At 39.6% G+C, this 22,816-nt stretch overlaps 1 protein-coding gene across 3 annotated transcripts in view; it reads right to left on the reverse strand.

Moving 5' to 3' along the window:
* Window positions 1-22,816, reverse strand: part of wdr33 (WD repeat domain 33) — a 104,090-nt gene that overhangs the window by 80,967 nt on the left and 307 nt on the right. For all 3 annotated transcript variants that reach the window (XM_043701765.1, XM_043701767.1, XM_043701766.1), the window contains exon 2: window positions 1,836-2,063. In XM_043701765.1, coding sequence (XP_043557700.1) covers window positions 1,836-2,039 — 204 coding nt within the window. In that variant the 5' untranslated portion in view covers window positions 2,040-2,063. The remainder of the gene's footprint in view (window positions 1-1,835; window positions 2,064-22,816) is intronic.

Below are 22,816 nucleotides of genomic sequence, written 5' to 3' on the forward strand. Positions count from 1 at the left end.
GTTTGTTTCTTTCCAACACTGGTTGGATGATGGGAGGAATGTTGATCAGGTCACCATGAATTCCCAGGTCTTCTTTCAACTATGTTACTGCATTTTGACACCGATGATACTTCAAATTAACATCTTATCCAAATGTCAGCTCCTTGCACAGTGCAGCACTTCAGAATACCACTCTTGAGAATAAGCTCAGATTCAGCACTCCTAGGGTTGAACTCAAAACAATAGTGGAGCCGCAGACAAAATGTTACAAGTGTAACTAACCCAGCAGTCCACTAATTAACTGCTGCGATTGTGAAATCGTGCATGGATTTCAGTTAAAATAATTCATAACCTTTAGGAAAACGCCTGGTTATTCTTAAAGAAAATAGGGGGATTTCCAGATTGTAATGGATAAGGTTTGCTTATAGGAGATGCCAGAAATCCATCAAGGAAGAAAATCATTGTCAAAATTGCAACAAGTGGCAGCTGTGTGATGTCCAAACTGATTCAAGGAAACTGAAACCAAAAACAATATTGGCAGGGCATAAAATGCTGTCTCGAGCAAATTGGTGTAAAACTGCTTTCATTTGCAAAGGAACTTAAACAAAATTTTCAGCCTGTTTGTGTTAAACATACGTAGACTTGCTACTCATATCCAACATTTTGTGTTGCTGTCAGTCGCAGTTCTTTCTTCCTGCTTCAACTTCGAAAATGTATTTATCCTCTAGTTCCTCTGTTGCTGATCTACAGCTGTATGGTATTTTTTTATATTTACTGTGTTGCTACCACTATATTACCTCATACCAATCCTGGTTGCTGACATGATAAGGAAGAAACACAAATTAAAGCTGAATGCTAATACTAATACTAATTCCCTTGTGGGTTTTTTTTTTTGCAGTATAAAAACAGCAACAACTAACTGCCTGGGTTTGTTGTTTGAGACGAAAGTCATTTCTTGACAGAATGCTGAAGCTTTCCAGATGAAATTTTACAATTAGAACTTGTTTTCAAAATACTGTAATTGAAGCAGGTCTAAGAAGAACTGTTAACACGTATTAGTGAAAATGACTAAAAAGGAACTTTCTCTCGTTATTTCCACAGCTACCTCCCAACTATTCACTGTAGCTATCAAAGTAACCAGGACACAGATTCCTTCTGAAACACCACCAGATTTCAGATGCCGCAGTGCTTGGGAACCATCATAATCCTGTGTCAAATACTTCAAAATTCATTTCCAGATAGGCAGGGCACAAGACCACAATTCCCCAATGCACTGACTGGGTAATTTTGCATAATGCTGCATGACTTCACATTACTGATCAAGCAGAAAGTAAGGAATGCTTAGAGTTAAAACTTGTGTCTGACAGATTGACAAAACTTGGTGTCAATCCATGAATAGGGAAATATTGTTACTCCTTTTTATGGCCTGTGTTAACCATACATCTATATAGTTCATTCTGCAACTACAAGCAGCCCAGTTTCCAATCATATTAGTAAATTATTGTACTGTACATATAGCAAAATTAAACAGGGTTGACAGTTGATTATGTTGTTGATCTCAAAAGCGCTGTAGAGCATGAATAATGAAATAATGTTTTCAATCAGTATCCCCAGATGCAAAATATACTCAATAGTATTAGTTTATTAGGCCATTTACTGAGTGGTGTATCTGCTTCTTAAAGACAGAGATTGCAAGAGTGGAAGAGTGACGTGAGACATTTCTCAGTGCACTTCATACTATGTCAGAAATTAGAATAAAGAATCAGTGAAATGGTTCCAAAATGTCAGTCACCATGGAGTGCAGCACACTTCAATACAAGCCCATTCTTAATCTGTCTCCCTGTTTCTCATCTCACCTCTAAGAACTTAATAACAGACGGATTATAATCGATCGTCTTCCGATTCACAGCCTTTCTCATTCGTTTACCATCAAAGGTTAGCTGCTGCATGGCTTGCTGTTGAGCAAAATCTGGCCGCTTGTAAAAGGTGTGCCTTGGTCCCTGGTGCTGAAACCTCGGCATATGAAAAAACCGAGGTGGCGAGGTTATTTCCAAAGCCATGATGATAAAACTCTTGTAAGAAACCTGTAAAATAAATCCATATGAAAAGTTCAGTTGAAATTATTGACTGAGTACAAACCTCTTTGCACAATTTCTACCATGATAATTTCCCTTCTTAATCCAGCAACTACTACAAACCTGGTGCCTTCTGGGGATACTTTTCCATTTCATACGGATACATGCGATCAGACAACAATATTGTCTGATGCCACACACAAAACCAACTGCACAATTCAAAATCAAACATTGCAGCCAGCAGAAATAGTAACTAAACAACATGAGATTTAGAATGGACCTCAAATGCTTTTACTCAGTAGTCAATGGGAGTAGAGATTTGCAAACAAAAAGCTTCAATACCTATTAAGAATTTGCTTTCAATACTCAGCATTAACCTTCGACACCATGCCAAAAGAGAAATTCAGTCCTGTGACAAATATTGCTGTTTTTAAGTCATATCTTTCTAACCCTATAGTGTGGTCATGGTTTTGATATGCATATTGATCAGTGTCAGTTAAAAATTCACAATAATGTCACCAAGATATCAGGCTCCAATTGGACCAGCACTACAAATTTAAAACATTTCCCATAACACCCATTTGTATTGAAAATTGCCAATGAAAACTTGTCAAGTCATTCCTACACTCAAAAAAAAGGTGCTTGAAAATTTCAAACGCTTTAAATAGACTCCTCAAATATAGGATTGTGAAATAGGACTAATGGAATCTGTATTTCTTGATCTAATTACCCTCAGTCTTGGACTTGACTTCACCTGAAGACTATACTGCCTTGGCAATCCAGGTGGAAACTTGTGGGAAACTTGAGTGAAAACCACAGAAACAGACCACAATTATTTTACACACTTAGAACTGGGTTTTGTGCATATTAAAATTTACATTTTTTTTGCACCAGTTTTACAAATTAAACCTATTCAAGCTACTTGAAGACAACATTCAAAATGCCAAATTACATAGCAACCAGAAATACAGCCAGAAAAAAAAAACAAAATTGAATGGTTCTATAATATTTCAAACAGCACTCATCAAGTCATACATACAAGCCTCATAGTAGGTATCCTACAAATCTGAGGTTCACCCATTCGAATGAAATCCAACAAATCAATGAGCTCAAAACAGTCAGACATTCCTGCACATGTTGGCCTCTTAGTCAATTGCTTCATTTTGTAGTTAGTGCTGTCAAAGCACTTCACACACAGAAAATCAATTAATTCTTGCTGGACTGATGGCTTTTCAGTAGCTTCAAATGCCATTGAGACTCACGGTTATGCAAGGTGTGGGCAGAACTGAGATTACTTTTGGAATCCTCTAATTTAAAGAATGAAAAGTATTGCATGTTCCATCAGTTGCATAACAGGCTCTGAATTCCAGCACCCGTGAACAACCAACCTCCTCCACCAGTACAAACCTTTACACACTTGTGGACAGCTACAAACAATGCTACTGATCAAAGAAAGCATCCTCTACAGATTTAGTAGGGAGTAATCACCTTAATGCGCTTTTCCAGCAACACATTTTCAGCAGATATCACCTTAAACTCAGTAAATGATCAGACAATTGCTCAATCTTGGAGATTTGTTTTAACTAAATCAAGCAAGCAAACCAATGCTCATGCCTTGTAATTCTACATGTGTGTAACTATAGAGATAGCCAAAATCCACAATCCTATTACAGCCTGCACTATAACTGGGCTAAAAATAAACTGCATCAGAGCTAGCCTTACCCAAACTGAAAACATAAATGGGAACTGCACATTGTTAAAGGTTTACTTAATTTTTTGCTATCACCAAACATGCTGCTGTTTTACTGAATCACATATTCATTAGCTGAAATGTTGAAATTCTGCCTGTACTTTCCATCTGGCCTTCTCCAGTGTAATATTGAGTGAGCTATAATGTTAAAGATGCCTCTTTTCAGATAAGGCCACGGCCCAATATCAAAAAACAATGGAGACCTTCAATGGAGATCAAATCTGTCCAATTGGATAACCTGATAAGTTTTTCTCATTACTGTTTGCACTGTGTTCAAAGTGGCTGCAATATTTCTCAACGTTACACCCGCAATTACAACTGAAAAACACTTAATTGGCTGTAATACGTTTTGAGGTGTCTTGAGGTTGTAAAAGGTACTTTACAAATGTAATACCTTCTTTTTCTTCAAAATAGCATCCCCTGAAAGGTTCCCAAGACAGAACAACCATTCAACCATTTCTCAAGCCACAATGTGAACCCCAGGTTTAAATAATGCAAAGCAATCTTTTTCAGCTTTGAAGTCTTAGATAAAAACCACAATATTTTGTCATTGATCCCTTGCTAAGATTAGACATTCACAAGCCACACAATGTATGCATTTTTAATATTTAGTCTAAACCAGGTTCAAATAGCTACTACAATACTTGAGCATAAAATCTAAGGGGTTGGGCACGCCATGTTTCCAAACAATTGCTGCTCTTTGGAGTTCTGTCCTGCAATGAAGTGTCCCTATCTCTGGGACAGAAGGTTCAGGCTCAAGTACCTGTGCCAAAGGAGTGTCATAATATGTTTGAAATGATTAAAAGTATACATAATCTGAACCACGTAAGACTGCCAAAACAGCCATCCTTCAAGCAGCACATCAAACCTAAGACCCACTGCCTGCTCAGATCGAGTCAAAACATCCCTTGGAACTACTCAGAGAAGCACAACTGAGTAATCCAGTGCTTTGGATGGCATTCACCCCACATCCAATATCACAAAACAAGCTACTTCACTGGCTGTTTGGACAGACTGTGCAGTGTACAAATTGGCTTACAATTGTTCTTATTTACCATTTCAAAAGTTAGAACTGCTGCAAAACATTTTGAGGAATCTTAACAACATGAAAGTACATAAATGCAACTTTCATTCAATTATGAAACAATCTTCCAGACAGATTTTCATAATGTGTGTCACATTTGCAGACTTGGCAGCTTTCCAGAGTTGAGTAAAGTCCTGCTGCTTGCAAAAACTTACATAGTAATTCTCTTGCAGATAAGTGAATTTTGCAAAGGACGGGCATGTGAACACTGGAACTTTCCCATACACCGTACTTGGATATGTTGTCAATTATCCTGGAACTATATTGGAACATTTAAATTTACCTTCATACAAAATTAAGTAAATTTGTTTTGTCTAATGGAATAATAGCCAAAATGTTTTACAAATGATTGCAATTCTACTGTGTTATTGGTCACAATGATTATATTATAGCGTATAAAAGGTTTAAATTACTCAAGATTACTTCAAGACTGCAGTGAGAAAGCAGGAATCAAAATCACCAAAATTAAGGACCACACATCTCATAGACAATGTATCTGTCAGTCAAGCATCAGGCACATCGGTGAATATAGTCTCCCATGCAACTGGTATCATTTGGGTGGTGGAAGGTTAAAATGGAGTACACTATCTGGGCAAAGAATGAAGAGACAAAAGCTTACGTCCGCTTTGATGTGCATTGCTGAAAAATGAAATTCAAATGAATGTTCCTCCAACAGCTTTTTCCAAGCATTCAAACTCTACCAACTGGAATGACTAGGGCAGCAGGTGTGAAGGAACATCACCACCTACACAAAACCCTCCAAGGCGCACACCATCCTGAGTTGCAAAAACACTGCCCTTCCTTCACTGTCATTGGGTCAAAATCCTGGAACTCCCTCTCGTAAGCAATAAGCAATCTGTTTGTGCACACTAATGACAATGTCCTGTTATGTCTATCACAAGAAGATGCAAATATCCAAATGTGTGTGATCCAAAGGTGACAGGTAAACAATTTTCTTCTGTTATATAGTCATAGTGAAGTATGATAAGAATTGGGCCCTACATACAAGATAATGATGTTACATAAAAAATAACGTTTCTTCACTACTCATTATCACTACTGGGACCTGGAACTAAATTCAAAGGTTGAACACATCTAACAATCTTGTTCCTCCTTCCATTCATAAAAACCTAACAGCAGAAAGCTTGGTCTCTGACAACCTTGCCATTAGAAAGATGAAAAGATGATCATACAGATCAATTTTCAAAAGCAACAGCATATAATAAACTCTCTACACCTGATATAGATTCCAACCTATCACACCTACTTTTTGTATCTCCCCACACAGCTCAGTGGTTAAAATCAGGAATACATAGTATATATAAATTAACAAATAACAGTTTAGATTAATGGTCAAACATTTTGTCCCGAAAACACCATCAAAAATCTGACTTGCTCAGTTACCATAAATCAGAAGGTGCCTGCATATTTGCATTGTTTGCTGTTGGTATACAATCAATGTACCTTCCTGTAATCCAACTGAAGACTGTATAACTGCTTTAGTATTTTCAGCAAAAGGGAAGCAGAATGATAGTCAGTGTACATGTGTGGTGTGGCTGAATGCTCTCCCACCAATGGAATAGTGATGCAGCACACTGTGACCACAATTATACGAGGAGTGTTATCATTTGGAGTCAGCGTCCTACAGCACGGAGACAGGCCCTTTGGCTCAAACTGGTCTATGTCGACTAAAATGTCCATCCAAACTAACCCCATTTCTCTGCACTTGGCCCATATCCTTCTGAACCTTTCCTATCCATGTATTTGTCCAAATGCCTTTTAAATGTTGTTAATGTACCCGCATCAACCACTTTCACTGGCAGATCATTCCATATGCATACCAGCCTCTGTGTAAAAATGTTGCCCCTCAGGTTCCCTTTTGTTCTTTCCCCTCTAAGCTTAAATTGATGTCCTCTAGTCCTTGATTCCCCAATCCTGGGAAAAGGACTGACTACAATCACCCTATCCATGCCTCTCATGATCTTATACACTTCTATCAGACCATCCCTTCAGTCTTCTACACTCCACAGAAAGAAGTCCTCGCTTGTCCAACCTCTCCCTACAATTCAAACCATTCAGTCCAGGCAATATCCTTTAAATTTCTTCTGCACTCTTTCCAGTTTAATAACATCCTTCATATAGCAAGGTGACCAAAGCTGAACACAATACTCAAGGGCAGCCTCAACAACATCTTGTACAACTGCAACATAACTTCCCAACTGCTATGCTCAATGCCCTGAATGATAAAGTCCAGTGCGCCAAAAGCCTTCTTCACTGTGACTCGACTTTCAGAGTCCTGTACACATGAACGCCAAAGTCCCTCTGTTTCATTACATTCTTTAAGGCGCAACCATTCAGCATGAAACTCCTACCTTGATTTGACTTTCTAAAATGCAAGACCTCACACATCTATATTGAACTCCAGTTGCTATTTCTTGGCCCACTTCCCCAGCTGATGAAAGTACTGCTGCAATTTCTGAGAACCTTCCTCACTGTCCGCAATACCGCCTATTTTAGTGCCATCAGCAAACTTACTAATGATACCTTGTACATTCTCATCCAAATCACTGATATAGGTAACAAACAGCAATGTGCCCAGCACCGACCTGAGGCACTTCGCTAACCACAGGCCTCCAGTCCGACAAGCATCCTTCCACTATTACCCACTGCTTCCTACCATCAAGCCAATTGTGTATCCAATTTGCCAGCTCCCCTTGGGTTTCACGCAATCTAACCTTCCAGAGGAGCCTACTGTTATGACAAGGAGGCAAACCCCTCTGCTAATTAAACACCCAGAAAAGCTCGCCTCGCAATTTGTTAAAATATCAGTGACAGAGAACTCTCAAATTCCATTATTTAAAGAAAATAACATCAATTTATTTTATAACACTAAAAGTGGACATTAAACAAAATCTGTTCACAAACCTAAGCCCCCCTTTCTCTTAACTGCTTACTGTCTGCCTCCAACTCTAACAATAGGATGTTCCAATAAGACACTTTTAAAATTTCATAAATTTAAATTCAAGACCACAAAGTGTGTGTCTTCTTTTGTGTCTTCACTTTTCCGGCTGCTGATCTCCCTGGGTCGTCATCATTCTTTTTACTGCAAGTATGTTTCACACGAAAAGGTACCTTTGATAGAAAGAGTTCTCTAATTTTTTTGAGAACAAGATGTGAGATGGGTAATTAGCTCTCTCGGAGTTTCTCAGTCTGCAGCAGTTGTTCTCTGACCAGTTTTCAAAATATCCACTTTCTTATACCCCTATCCCCAACATCAGATCGTCTCATTGGTTTAATATTGACAAAACAATAAATTCAAGCACAATTGGGTTTTAGTATCCTGGGGCATAATTTAAACTGATTTGTTTAATTTGAATTGATGTCAAAACAGCAGCTATCAAAATTCAGGTATTCATTTCAAAGGGAAATATTACATATTTTCAATGTTCCAGTACACTCTGGGACTGCCATGTAATCATATACACAGGTGCTTTTAAGCTCTCAGTTCAGAACAGCATTCTCTCTCTCTCTCTCAAAGGTACAGCACATGCATTCAACTTCAAAACACTACCACATGGAATCTTATCAAAGGCCCTTGCTCAAATCTATATAGACGACACCTACTGCCCTGCCCTCATTAGCCTTCCTGGTCATTTCACCAAAGAACGCTAATAAATTTGAGAGACATGATCTCCCATGAACAAAGCCATGCCAACTATTTTGAATCAAACTGCGTCTTTCCAAATGCATATCTTATCTCTCAGAATCTTCCCAAGTAACTTACCTGCCACAGATGTGAGGCTTACTGATCTAGAATTCCCAGGTTTTTCTTTGCAGCTCTTCTTGAATAAGGGCACGATATTTTCTGTCCAGGACCTCACCCATGGCTAACGATGATGCAAAAATATCAGCCAGGGTCCCCTCAATTTCTTCTCTAGTCCCTTGCAGTATTCTTGGATACATCTGGTCAGGACCAGGTGATTTATCCACCTTCATACATTCTAATACATCGAACATCTCCTCTATTGTGAAATGGCCTGTCCCCAAGATGTCACCATTAACTTCCCCAAGTTCCCAAGACTTTGTGTCTTTTTCCACAGTAAAGGCAGAGAAGAAATATTCATTAAGGACTTCACCCATCTCCTGCAGTTCTACATATGCATGTCCACTTTGGTCATCCTATCAAGTCTGATCTAACATTTAATTGGGTAATGTTGATCTGACTATAGTTTCAAATCCACTTTCCTCCCTACTCCCAATATCTTTTGACTCCCTTGTTGTCAATAATCTGTTTACCTCTACCTTTAAAGATGTTCAATGATTATGGCTCCAATCCTTGCTGAGGAAAAGAATTCCACAGACTAACAACCCTAAGAAGAAAGAAAAAATGCAGCTGATTCCTTAATGGATGAAGTTTTTTGAACAGACTTTGTTCCCCAGTTCTATTCTCCTCCTTAAAGGGAAACATGCACTTGGCATTTATCTGCAAAGTGACTCAGGATTTCATATGTTTCAATAAGATCACTTCTCATTCTTCTAAACAGCAGTGAACACAACCTCAATCCCTCCAATCTTTCCACTTAAGGCAATCTTTCATCTCAGGAATAAACTGCATGAACTTTCTCTGAATGTTTTGAATATAATGATGTCTATTCTTACTAAGACCACCAAAGCTGTACTCTAGATATGGTCTCACAATGCCTGCAGGATACTCACAGGGATCATGTTTGAAAAGGAAAGAACATTAGTGCTAGTCTTCTGGTCTCAGCCTACTCCCTCCTTTTGCAAATTAATTGTCAGCCTCATCCAGTTACTTCTCCTCCAATGCTGGGATTCCTGCTTCCTGTATATCAGCCTGCCATCCTTCAGTCTGAGAGTGAAGGAGACCTCAGAGCCTCTAAATCCTTCCAGGTGAACAAACAGCATTGACAAGATAGAGTCTTCTGTTAAATGTAAAGCAACAATTTTGCTACACTGGCTTTCTGGGTTCTGCTGGTTTCACCATACTGAAATCAGGACAGACAGCACCATCCATCCTGATATGGACTCCCCCCACCAGGTTCCCATTAGTCCCTATGCACTAACAGTAAACAGAACACCCATGAGAGCACCAATATTAAGTGAAGAAATGCGAAGTTTTCCACTTTGGTGATGAGCCCCATTAGTCCTTATACATTTCAATCGTCATGGGAATCTTTCAGCAGCCAGGCATTTTTTTTAAATTTGGTCATGAGAGTGAGTGGACTAGCATTGTGTGTTCATTCTTAATTGCTCTGGAGGTGATGGTGTGCTGCCTTTTTAAACCACTGCAGTCCATATGATTCAGGGACACTGATGATGCTGTTGGGAAGGAAGTTCCAGGATTATTTGTGGCTTAAAGGGGAACATGCAAGCATGGCATTCCCACATTTCTGCTACCCTTGCCCCTCTGGGTGCTAGCCGTTGAGAGTTTGAAAGTTATTGTTAGCTAACATCATCCCTGATAACAGTAGGAAGATTTCAGGTTCAGGTCGGAAAGGAGAACTACAGAAAAAGTTGCATTTTCTAGCACACATCAGAACAAAGCTATACCAGTAAAATAAACAGAGTTGTAAAACATGCAACAGGTTGTTCTTCAGCTGTGATCGTCATTTCCAATACGTGGTCACAGAATTTCTCTATTGTAAATCATGAACACAATTACCTAAACCTACTTTTATAGCAATTAACCAGCTCCCCCCACTCTTTTCTCATGTATGGATCACAGTATTTCTAAGAGGCTCTGAAAGTCAATTAAAAGCTCAAGCAAAATTTATCCTAACACATCCATGATTATCGTGATACAAGGTTACCCAATAGCACACATTTGTATGCATGCGTCAGAATATCTTAATGAAGTTATCTACCAGTACTCGGGTGCCAGTTAGTATTGGAAGGGTTCTGGCTACTGAAGAGCACATTTGGTATCAACAGGATTAGAGTTGACAGTTGGTGGATCATTCCAATTTGAGGTATACCAGATAAGGCAAGGTTTACTATATTTACAATGCTATCATATAATTTTCTGAATTTCAAATCATATGTTGCCAACTCTCCAATTCTAAGATTAGAGTTGTTTTCATATCCACAAGATGTGCAGGATGCGATATGCAAAAAGGATTGCACATACACAATAAGAAAATGACATGTGCAGGGAGAATGAGAGAATGACAATCATGAATAAAAGAACAGACAGAAGGAAAGGAGCACATGAAGAATATTTCTACCTCACAACAATGCCTCTGGTGTACCATGCTGCTTGTCTGGAGTGTATATGAGCAGAAACTTATGGCGGTAACAAACTTTATGAACTCTTTACTCAAAAATGTATTTGAAAAACTCTAGAATCCAATCTAAAATCTAAAAATATAATAGTCACCACAGATTTCAAAAGGAAAGGTGAGACTTGAGCAATCTTGTTTTTCTGAAGAATCATAGTAGATAAGAGTAGATATAAGGTGGATATATATATACATTTTCAAAGACTTCCTGCAAACGCTCTGCAAAGCAGACTCACAGCTGAGGTCAGCACGTGGATAAATGTTACTCGTAGCAGACTGGATGACAAGTCAGTTGCAAAATAAAACAGCATAGCAAGTAAAATAAATGCAAATGGCAAAAGAATGGAAATGATATTTCACAAGGAGCTGCACCAAGGTCACTGTTGTCTTTTGGTCTTATATTTCAGTCCAATCAGATGTAATGTTGAGAGGAGGAGTTAACACTAACGAAGACTACATGATGACTTCATTAATATGTAAAATGGCCTTGTATATAAAAATTAATCAAGGGGAGGGGGTAAAATGTGGAATACTCCCATGTGGAATGTTTAATTTGAATAGTATGATGCATATAAGGCATAGCCAGAAAAAGAATAAGGTCTAAAGACTATGCTGAATTTGTGGGTAATGCACTCCTAGGCAGAACACTGCACAACATGCACAAAATCAGTGACATTTGATGATCTGAAAATGTTAATAATGTCATCATTATTTCCACAGCTTAATGACAACATTAGCTAACCAGCTCTTTCATTGAGTGCACAAAACTTTGCAGCTACAGCAACTACATACGTAGCTATCCTCTACCAATATTTTCCAAGATATCTATTTTTTCCTTTCCCACTAACACTGCAATATTATAGACGCAAATGTGCACATACAGAATGATCAGTTACCATTTTTAATGACCTCTGGGTTGGGGAAACATTATGCTTGCTATTAGGGAATGATGAAATAGTGTAGCAAGAGGCTCAAGTACAGCACAAACACCATTATAGTAGTACAACACTCTAGCCTGATTCAATGTTATAAATTATCCAGAGAATGCAAATACTGAGTGGACATCTTTTCTCTCCCCTTAATATAGTAGCTTCCTCAGCTACAATGCCTATCAGTCTATTTGCTTTTATTCATTCATGGGATAGGAGTTCAACTGGATAGACGACTCTGCGCTACACTTGCTACTTACCTCTCCAAACATGGATATTGGCCAAATCTTGCTGCATATGAACATGGCCTTGTTCAGCATCTAACGAGTTGCAAACGATAAACATTGCACAATCATCAGCAAGCATCCCCATTTTTGAACTCATGAGTAAAGGATCTAGATAAAGCTGAAGATAATTGGGACTAGAACACAAAAAGTGACTACTGGACTATGTACAACAAATTAGCACATGCTAATAGATGTCAAGTACAGGATAAACAATGATGCGGTGCAGTATCCAATATGATTCTCATCAGTGCAGAATGAGAAGGGAGGTACATTGCAGTGAACATTATGTTCAGGGGATGCACAATAGGGTGAAGAAAATTCTACCATAGGCTGAGGTTGTTAAAAGTAATTGATATTAATGTAGCAACTTTAATATATTAGAACATGCCACAGCATTTCACAAATGTGTTACAAAGCAATAGGCAATGAGTCACAGGAGATCTGAAGGCACATGGCAAAGGATCCTTTGAAATCTTTTCTGTCTTAAAAGACAGAGAGAGGTAGAAGTCAGGGACAGAATTAAAATAGGGAATGATCAGGTAGTTAGGGGTATGCAGATATTGAAGAATCATGCATCTGGGGGAAATTATAGAGCTTGGTAGGGTAAGTGAAGTGATTAGAAAATAAGAATGCATGTGAAGTGCCAAATCAAGGCATTGATCAACCAGAATCCAAATCTGGTCAGCAAGCATTTTGATTTTTTTTGAGGGGGGTCGAGGTTTGGTGGTGGTGCCTGCAGATGGGAGATTGATATTCAGCAGCAAGTATTACATGCCCCATGTTGGTGCTTAGGTGTTTTGCATCTGCTTATACAGAAGTATGACCAGAGTTATGATTCATGTCAGTTATAGCACAGTTTTAGTGGTGTTGAACACTGTGTGACCCCAGTGTTGGGATGGCAGGTGATCATGAACACATCAAGTCAGTGAAACTAGACATGTGCCACAGAATTTGTAGCAGTCTATCAATAAATGAAACCTTCCAGTAGCGATTCAAAAGTTAGCTATGTTCCTGCAGAAGCCAATGTACTTCCTTCCATGAGAGAGCATTTGTTTCAAAAGCATTTGCTAAATGGTAATTTGAGAATTCAACTAACAATATTAGTAGAAGCAAACCAGATTAAAACCAATTGAAAGATTTTAAGATTAGGAAAAAAGCCTGAAAATTATGCTACATACAAAGCATCTCTGAATTTCAGAAAGAGATGAGGGAACCTGATAAAATACTCAGGCAACATCACAGAGATCAATCTTTAGCCAATTCAATTCACTCCACATGACAAAGAAAACGGCAGAAGACACTGGTTACAACAAAGGTTACGGGCCCTGACAATATTCTGGCAAAAATACTGAAGACTTGTGTTCCACAAGGAGCTGTACTCTTAACCAGGTGGAAGTGAGGACTGCAGATTAGAAACAAGGGTGTGGTGCTGGAAAAGCACAGCAGGTCAGGCAGCATCCAAGCAGCAGAATTGACGCTGCGGGCAAAAGCCCTTCATCCCAACCATCTTCAGCTGCTGCTTCCATGATCTTCCTTCCAGCAAATGATCAGAAAGGGAGATTTTCACTGAGGAATGCACAATCAGCAGCACCATTTGCTGCTACTCAGATACTAAAGCAGCCCATATCCAAATTCAGCAAGATCTGGATAATATCTAGGCTTGGGTTGATTAGTAGCTCATAACATTTACACAGCAATGAAGATCTCCAATAAGAGATAATTTAACCATCACCTTTCAATATTTAATTACATTACCACCTCCAAATTCCTCACTATCAACATCTTGCAGTTCGCATTGACCAGAAACAAAACTGGACCAGCCAAATAAACTCTGTTGCCATAATAGGCTAAGAATTCTGTGGTGTGCAATTTACCTTCTGACTCCCGAAAGCCTGTCCACTACATACATGACACAAGTAAGGAGTGTGATAGAATATTCTCCGCTTGCATCTTTTTGACTACATTCAAAAAGCTTGATACCTCTGGGACAGAGCAGCCCATTTGATTGACACAGCACCCACTAATTTAAATATTTACTCCCTTCACCAGCTATGCAGTTGGCAATAGTGTACACAACCTACAAATAGCATTGCAGGAACTCACCAAAATTCCTTTAAGAGGAGCTTTGAAACCTATGGCCTCTACCACTTAGAAAGACAAGTGTTGCAGATGCATGGGAAGGTCTTCACCTGCAAGTTCCTCTCAAGTCACATACCACACTGACCTGGAACTGTATTGCTGTTCCTTCAGTGTTGCTGGGGCAAAATCTTACACATTGCTCCCTAACAGCTCTGTGAATGTCCCTGGTAGCACCTCAGCACAACAATCACCTGGCCAATCAGGGACAGGCAATAGCTGTGAGTATGGTCGCAAGCTGGAAAATTGATTTGCAGACATTTCATCCTGTCTAGGTGACATCTTCAGTGCTTTGGAGCCTCCTATGAAGCGCTGCTGTACTGTCTTCTGAAAATTATTTGGTCCCGTTCCTGCATCCAGTTGTTTGTTGTAGTGGTCAGTATAATGGGTCTATGTCTGTGTGCTTGTTGATGGAGTCTGTGGATGAGTGCCATGCTTCGAGAAATTCTCTGGCTGTCCTCTGCTTGGCTTGTTCTATGATTGTTGTGTTGTCCCAAACGAATTTGTGGTCCTTATCATCTGTGTAAGTGGCTACCTGGGACAGCTGGTCGTGGCGTTTAGTGGCTAGCTGGCGTTCATGGATGTGGATTGCTAGTTGCCTGTCTGTTTGTCCTATATATTGTTTTGGGCAGTCTTTGCATGGAATCTTGTAAATTGCATTTGTCTTGCACATGATGGGTACAGGGTCTTTCGTCTTGGTGAGCTGTTGTCTGAGCGTGGCCGGTTTATGGGCTGTAATGAATTCCAGTGGTTGGAGAAGTCTGGCTGTCAGTTCCAAGATGTTTTTTATGTATGGTAGCTAGTGAGTTAGGTCATGGCACGTGTGCTCGTCACATTGTTCGGCTGTTAGGCATCTGCGAATGAAGTTGTGGCAATATTTATTCTTGGCGAATATAGACTAGCAGTAACTGGTTTTAGATTTTTTTGGGGAAATAAACAAACTTTTGAAGCAGATATTAAAAACTTTTAAAAAGTAAACCCTAGAAATCATTTAATTCCCAGCAGCTTTCAAGGCTCAAGTGGGGCATTCGACAGGGACACAAAAAATGGAGGATTTTGGGAATTCCTGAGTCTGTAACTGTCTGAAGGTCAGACAAAAAAAAAAAATCAGGGGACCTCCTGGCAGCTATTATACTCTTCATATTTTCAGCAATTAAGATCTGCTTTATTTTATTAAGAAACTTCTTGAAACTTACAAAGTTTTGTGTTAATTTACAACTGAAAACAAGGAAAACTGTGAGCAAGAAATAAATGACAAATGTTAGTATAATACTAAATTCATCACATCTTACCATGGCATTTGAAGTGGAAAGATATCTATGAGATATGTAAGACAATTGTGCAGCTTCTCTTCCACTTAAATGCAAATATGTGCATTGTCCAATGCTCATTCATAATGTATGCTGAATATCTGCAGCACAAACATGTGAAATCAGTGGTACCTGCACAATTTCAGCCTACTTATCTAAATCAGCCAGTACACCAACAGCTTGTTTGGATAGAGGCATCTATGTAGCCCCAGACAAACAAGAAAACACATTCCCATGTACACACTTGGTTTTGCTTTTATCCACAACCAGCTCCTTGCTATCACTTTACACAAGATGAGCTCAATATTTATGAGAGATCAGAAATACAGAATCTAATATTTTTCATGGGAAAAAAAATTCCACTTTGCCATCAACTCCGTCGCCTTCTCTGGCTACTGACTCTAGCCTGAGTTGGTCTCTGTGTAGAATCAGCATTTTGTCCATCCCCAGAGCACAGCTTCAATTGCCAAACCTAATCTTGCACCTTTAAGGCAACACAATCTCTTTGTGCCTTCCAGTTTGCTGTCACTGAAATGTGTGCACGTTCTCATTAGCACTAGACTTATCCATCAAGCACCATTCTTCTGAGCATACATTCTCCATCAACTTCAAATTATCCCCAAAGAATCCTTCCATATCCAGCAGAAATCTTCCTGCACATCCAAACATCTCATCCATGTGTCGGTTGCTCTCGATGTGGTTTCTTCAACATTGGGGACACAGGACACCAACTTGTAGAACATTTCAGAGAACAACTCTGAGACACACGCACCAAACAACCCCAACACCCTATGGCCAACCACTTCAACTGTAATATTAAAAGATTAAATAGTACTCTCTCTCTCTGGTCATTAAAGTAATGTTAAAGGGTTAAACTGTACTGCCTTTCCCAGAAGCTGATCATTCTGGAAGTGAGTGGGGCAACATTCATGCAGGAGTGTGGATGACTCACACTTCATTTGGTCAGCCATTTACTACTATACTACTGCTATTATCAAATTAAACTCTCGTTCAGTCCCTTTTATTCAAAAATGCATTCATAGCCATCTCCCAACCAATCAAATTCATTTGTGTGATCATTTCCAGATACTGAAGTATATCACACCTACACTGTCTTGGGGAATGAAGGAGTTAGGAAATCGTTTGCATAACGATTCCTCAGGATTAGGGTATTTACATTGAGGAGAAAGTGAAGTCTGCAGATGCTGGAGATCAAAGTTGAAACTTTATTGCTGGAACAGCACAGCAGGTCAGGCAGCATCCAGGGAACAGGAGATTCGACGTTTCGGGCACAGGCCCTTCTTCAGGAATTCCTGAAGAAGGGCTAATGGGGGAAGAGTGGCTTATGAGCATTACAACTGACCTGTATAAAGGGAATGTGTTTCTTTGGGGCCTCTTTTGACTTGACTTCGCACACCTGTGAAGAGGGTCAAAGGGGATCATCTAGCTTGTACAGGCTTTAATAAATTTAACTATCTGCAGATGTTGGTGTGAGCAAATTGCATCTAGTGTGTGAAACCTCGGGAAAAGAGCCTAACACAACTCCCCATCCCACTCCACCAAGGACATGTAAATCCTGGGCCTCCTCCACCGCCAAATCCTAGCCGCCCGATGGCTGGAGGAAGAATGCTTCATCTTCCACCTGGGGACCCAATGACACAGCATCAACATCGATTTTGCCAGTTTCCACATCTGCACTTCCCACCTTATCCCAGATCCAACCCTCCAACTCAGCACCGCTTTCTTGAACTTCTCCCACCTGTCCATCTTCCTTCCCACTTATCTGCTCCGACCTGCATCCACCTATTGCCTTCCTAGCTACCTTCTCCCCACCCCCCTCCTATTTATCTCTCAGCCCCCTTACGTTCCTGTTGAAGGGCTTAACATCTCCTGCTCCTCGAATGCTGTCTGACCTGCTGTGCTTTTCCAGCGCCGCACTTTTTGACTCTGAATAGGTTGATTAAAAAAATATAAAAACAACAATCTTGACCAGACATTCACCTACAACTCTCCATCCAAGAGCGATTTCAAAATTCTTCTGCCCATGTCCTATCACCCACTATCCGAGGCAGCTTAAGAGTAATACAACATGGAAACAGACCTTCAATCCAACGAGTCCATGCCAACCATGTTTTCAAACTAAACTAGCCCCAATGGCTTGTGTTTGGTCTATATCCCTCCAAACCTTTCTTATTCGTGTACTTATCCAAAATTTTAAGCATTCTAACTGCACCTGCGTCACTTCCTCTGGCAGCTCATTCCACACATGAACCACATCCGTAACTTTAAACATCTAATTCAATAACCTTCTGAGATCTCAACAATCCTCCAAATATGGCTTTACGAGTTACCATTGGTGACAGGATCAAGACCATTAGTTATAACATTTGCTTCATAAAACCAAGACCCTCCATAAAACCTAGACCCTGGACCAAGCTAGTGATAATCTATTGCAATGGTTCCTTATGCGGATCAGTCCTAAATTTTGTTTGTTAATATTCCTGTACAAGTACTTGGGTTTTTAATGTTAAAAGTTACAAGTCTGACACAAGCTTAGCCTAGTCTGTTTAACAATTCAATTCCAATACAGTAATGAACACCCTCGTTTCTGTTCACCTTTTCATGACCTTGATGATACACATTGCTTTTTTAATAGAAGCAAAATAGTACAGATACTGGAAATCTGAAGTGTGGTAGCTTGGAGAACAAGAATAATTTTCCAGTATGGCTGCCTTCATATTCAAAGGATCAACCTCTGTTACTTTAAGTATGCTACCAATAAACACTTGTTGCTTTTTCATTCAGCATTTAAAAAGGACTGTTCCATTTGCGACATCTTGGTCTCATCTATCATCCCTAACAACTCACTTTCCTTCTAGTATCTTCTCATGCAATCACAGGGTTGAACAAAAAGTGTTCCAGTTTGAACAGCAATTCCGTTATACTAATGGTTTCCCTCTCCCCACACATGGCCATTCCTGCTGAGTTTCTCCTGTATATTGTTTTTATTTCAGATTTCCAGTATCTGCTGTATTTTGCTTTTATCGCAGTGTTTAATAACACCTGTCCTTTTACCTCCTCCCTTCCAAGGTCCGAAGCCCTCTTTCCAAGTGAAGCAGTGTTTTACTTGAAATCTCAATTCAGTTTACCGTATTTGCAACAATGTAGTCGCCTCTATTTTGGATAGACGAAATGCAGATTGAGTGACTGCTTTGCAGAAGATTTCCACCCACTACACAAGCATGATCCCAATGTTCTAGTTAACTGTCATTTTAATTCATCACCTTGCTCTCTCCCACACATTCCTGATCACTACTAGTAAAGCTCACTGTTAGCTGCAGGAACAGCACTTCATATTCCAATCAGGCACTAGGCACTTTCCAAAATGATACCAGGAATGAGGGATTTTAGATACAAGGAAAGATTAGAGAAATTAGGCTTATTGTCCTTGGAACATGGAAATTAAGAGATGTTCAAAATTATGAATACATTTGACAGGGTAAAGAAGGATATTGTGTTTCCACTGGTTGGTATGTCACAACTAGGGATCACAATTTCAAGACTCTCATCATCAGAGCTAGGGGTGAGATGAGTAGAAGCTTCTCTACTCAGAAGTGTTAGGATTTGGAATGCACTGCCTGGCAGATTGGTGGAGGCAGATTCCATATGAGATTTCAAAGAGGACCTGGGAATACACGAAAGTGATTAAATTTAGAGGGCTACAGAGATAAGGCTAGAGAACAAGACTAGTTGGGTAATTCTTTTGGGAGCCAGAAGAGACAAAATGGGCCAAATAGCCTCCTATTGTACTGTAAAATTCTATGATTGTATTTACAGCTTTCCAAACTCAACATAGTTCAACAAGTTTAAGCCACTTGGAGGACTCTGTCCTCCAAATGTTTTAGACAAATGCCAATCAGTATCATTTATTGTGTTTTTGCATGCAGATAGAACTCTTAACCAATATTTTGTTTCCTTAAAAAAGGCCATTCCCTTTGCTTTTTATTCCACAACATAATCTCTCCTGTCCTGTAACCACAGAATCGCCCTTTTGTTCATTCCCTCCCACTCCCCTTTTCAACAACATAAAATCCATGGTATTCCCACCTTTCATTCCAAAGACTGTCTCTCTGTAGACGCAGCAAGGCCCAAAGATTATTGCAGTTCTTGATTTATACTGTTACTTGTAATGATTGAAGAGTTTGTGTCCCTAAATTCTTTTACTTCATATATAATTTATTTAACTAAATGGCATTGTTTTTGTGGTGACTTAAACCTATTTTATCATATTCTCACAAAAATAAGTGACAATAAATTTCTATCTATTTGAATGCCATCAAGTATTTTGTGTGGTAGCAAGTTCCACGACAATCAATACTCCTGAATTTAATGGACTTATTAGTAACAATCAGATTTATCTCAGTTTGGAACTCCCACATGCAGAAGCATCTCAGGTGCAACTTTCAAATCCTCTTAATTATGAAGACCTCTATCAGGTTATAGCTAAATTCTGTTGTGTTCTATCCCATCGAGACGTTAATTTTCCAAAGCATCCAAGCATCACCACACCCATTCCAAATGTTATGCCATAATATGGTGCAGATATCCTGATAAATTGGTGTCCACAAGTATAAAATTTAATTATAGTTCTGCAAACCCAGAAGACTACATAGTGAAGAGCAGCCTCAGAAGTAAACCTTGTGGAATGCATTTTCCCAACTTTAAATTTCACAATAATTACCATTAACCTCTGTTCTGCGCTGTTTTGAACCATCTTTCTATCAGTCAGAATTTTAGAGCACAGAAACGAACCCTTCAGTGCAAATCGTCCATGCTGCCCAGACATCCCAAACTAACAGATTACCCTCTGCCAGCATTTGGTCCATACCCCTGTAAAAATTCTTCCTATTCATGAACCCATGTTAAATGTTGTAACTGTACCTGCCTCCACCACTTCTTCTGACAGGTCATTCCATACATGCACCATTCTCTGCATGAAAAAGTTACCCCTCGGGTCCACTTTAAACGTTCCCCTCTCACCTCAGCTTATGCCCTCTTGGACTCCCCCATCCCAGGAAAAGATCTTTCGCTATTCACCCTATCCACGCCCCTCATGATTTTATAAACCACTGAAAGGTCACTCCTATATTTTTATACACTCAACCTGTTATCCACAGGACTTCTATTTCACTAGGAACATCCAAAACTTTCACTTCTCTGCCAAAAGATATGCAGTCCACCAAGGCATCATGACCATTTCATTCAAATTAGTTTTAGTATTCATTATAAATCCTCAAGTTTGTCCCTGGTCAATTGATAAATTGAAATATTCATGTACAAAATTGTGACAATCAGAGAAAGGCTAGAATTTTGAAGGTGATCTCATTGAAATCTACAAAATATTTAAAGCAAGTGTAGATGTATGTAATTCTGGATCAGTGGTGCTGGAAGAGCACAGCAATTCAGGCAGCATCCGAGGACAGGCAAAATCGACGTTTCGGGCAAAAGCCCTTCATGTAAGCTGTTTCCTCTGTTTGGGGAGCCTGGAACAGAGGACATAATGTAAAAGTACAGGTGAATGTCATTTGGGACCAAGATGAGGAGAATTTTCTTTCTACAGAGGGTGGTGAATCTTTGGAATTTTCTATCCCAGAGGGCTGTGGATGCAGTGTTTGAGTATGTTTAAGGTAGTATTTGGAAAATATCTTATTATCAATAGTGCAATGGGTTTTGAGAATATGATAGTATATGATATTCAAGTATTTGATCAGCCATCAGCATTAAGTTAGAGACAAAAAAACTGCAGATGCTGGAATCCAAGATAGACAAACGGGAGGGTGGAAGAACACAGCAAACCAGGCAGCATAAGGAAGTGGAGAAGCCAACTTTTCAGGTGTAACCCTTCTTCAGGACTGGGGGTCAGTGTAAGGGGAGCTGCAGATAAGGGGGAGTTTGGGGAGGATTTAGGGTGAGAAGAGGGACAGAGTGGTGTGGTTGGGATAGGTCAACACAGGTAGAGGGTACAACCTGTTTGGTTGATGGGAGGAATGAATCTGGTTGGTAACTGCAAGGGTCGGTCAGAGGAATGGAAGGGATGGGGAGGGGCTGGAACAGGAGTCGAGGGATGTTAAAGGAGGTTATTTGAAATTGAAGAACTCAATGTTGAGTGCTCTGGGCTGTAGGCCGTCCATACGAAAGATGAGGTGCTAGCTACCTGATGAAGGAGCAGCACTCCAAAAGCTTGCACCTGTTGCCCTATAACCTTGTGTTGTGATTTTTAAACTTTGCGTTGTTGCATCACTATTTAACCTTTTGAACATATCAGATCCACTAAATTCCCCATGCAAAATTCTCAAAAAGAATGCTAAAGTAAGATTTCTCCCTGTAGAAATCCATGCTATAATAATTTTGGTCACTAAACTTTTTTATATTACAACTTTCACTCATTTAAAAAAAAATTCTCTCTAACTACCCAAATTTCTGCTCATCAGTTTAGGAGACTATGGAAGCAGGAGGGGAAATAATAAAAAAATTGAATCCAGCAATTTTTATATTGATTGCACCAAGGTAGATGAGAACGGAAAATGATGTCTAAGGATTTGCCACCACACTGCAATAGCATGATCATTCCTTCTTTATCTGCCAAAATTAATTTACATTCCCAACTTTAACCCAAAACACACCTGGACAAACCTTCCCAGCTGCCAATTTCACATGAATCAGGGCTGCAATTTGCGCCACATCCAAACGAATCAATGTATGCAGAGCAGATTAAAGAGGCGATAAAATGTGACTGGCCAACGTGCATTACCTCCCTATCTTCCCCACCCCCCCACCTTCTCAAATACCAGGCCCTTTCCCAAAGTGCAAAGACTCTCACTTCCTGCGCACTAGGCCGGAGATTTCAACATTCACAGCCTCTACCAGCGTCATCAGGAGTCAGCTCCCGCACCAGCGGCCTTTCCGC

The sequence above is a fragment of the Chiloscyllium plagiosum genome, chromosome 13 (assembly GCF_004010195.1).
Source record: "Chiloscyllium plagiosum isolate BGI_BamShark_2017 chromosome 13, ASM401019v2, whole genome shotgun sequence".
NCBI lineage: Eukaryota > Metazoa > Chordata > Chondrichthyes > Orectolobiformes > Hemiscylliidae > Chiloscyllium > Chiloscyllium plagiosum.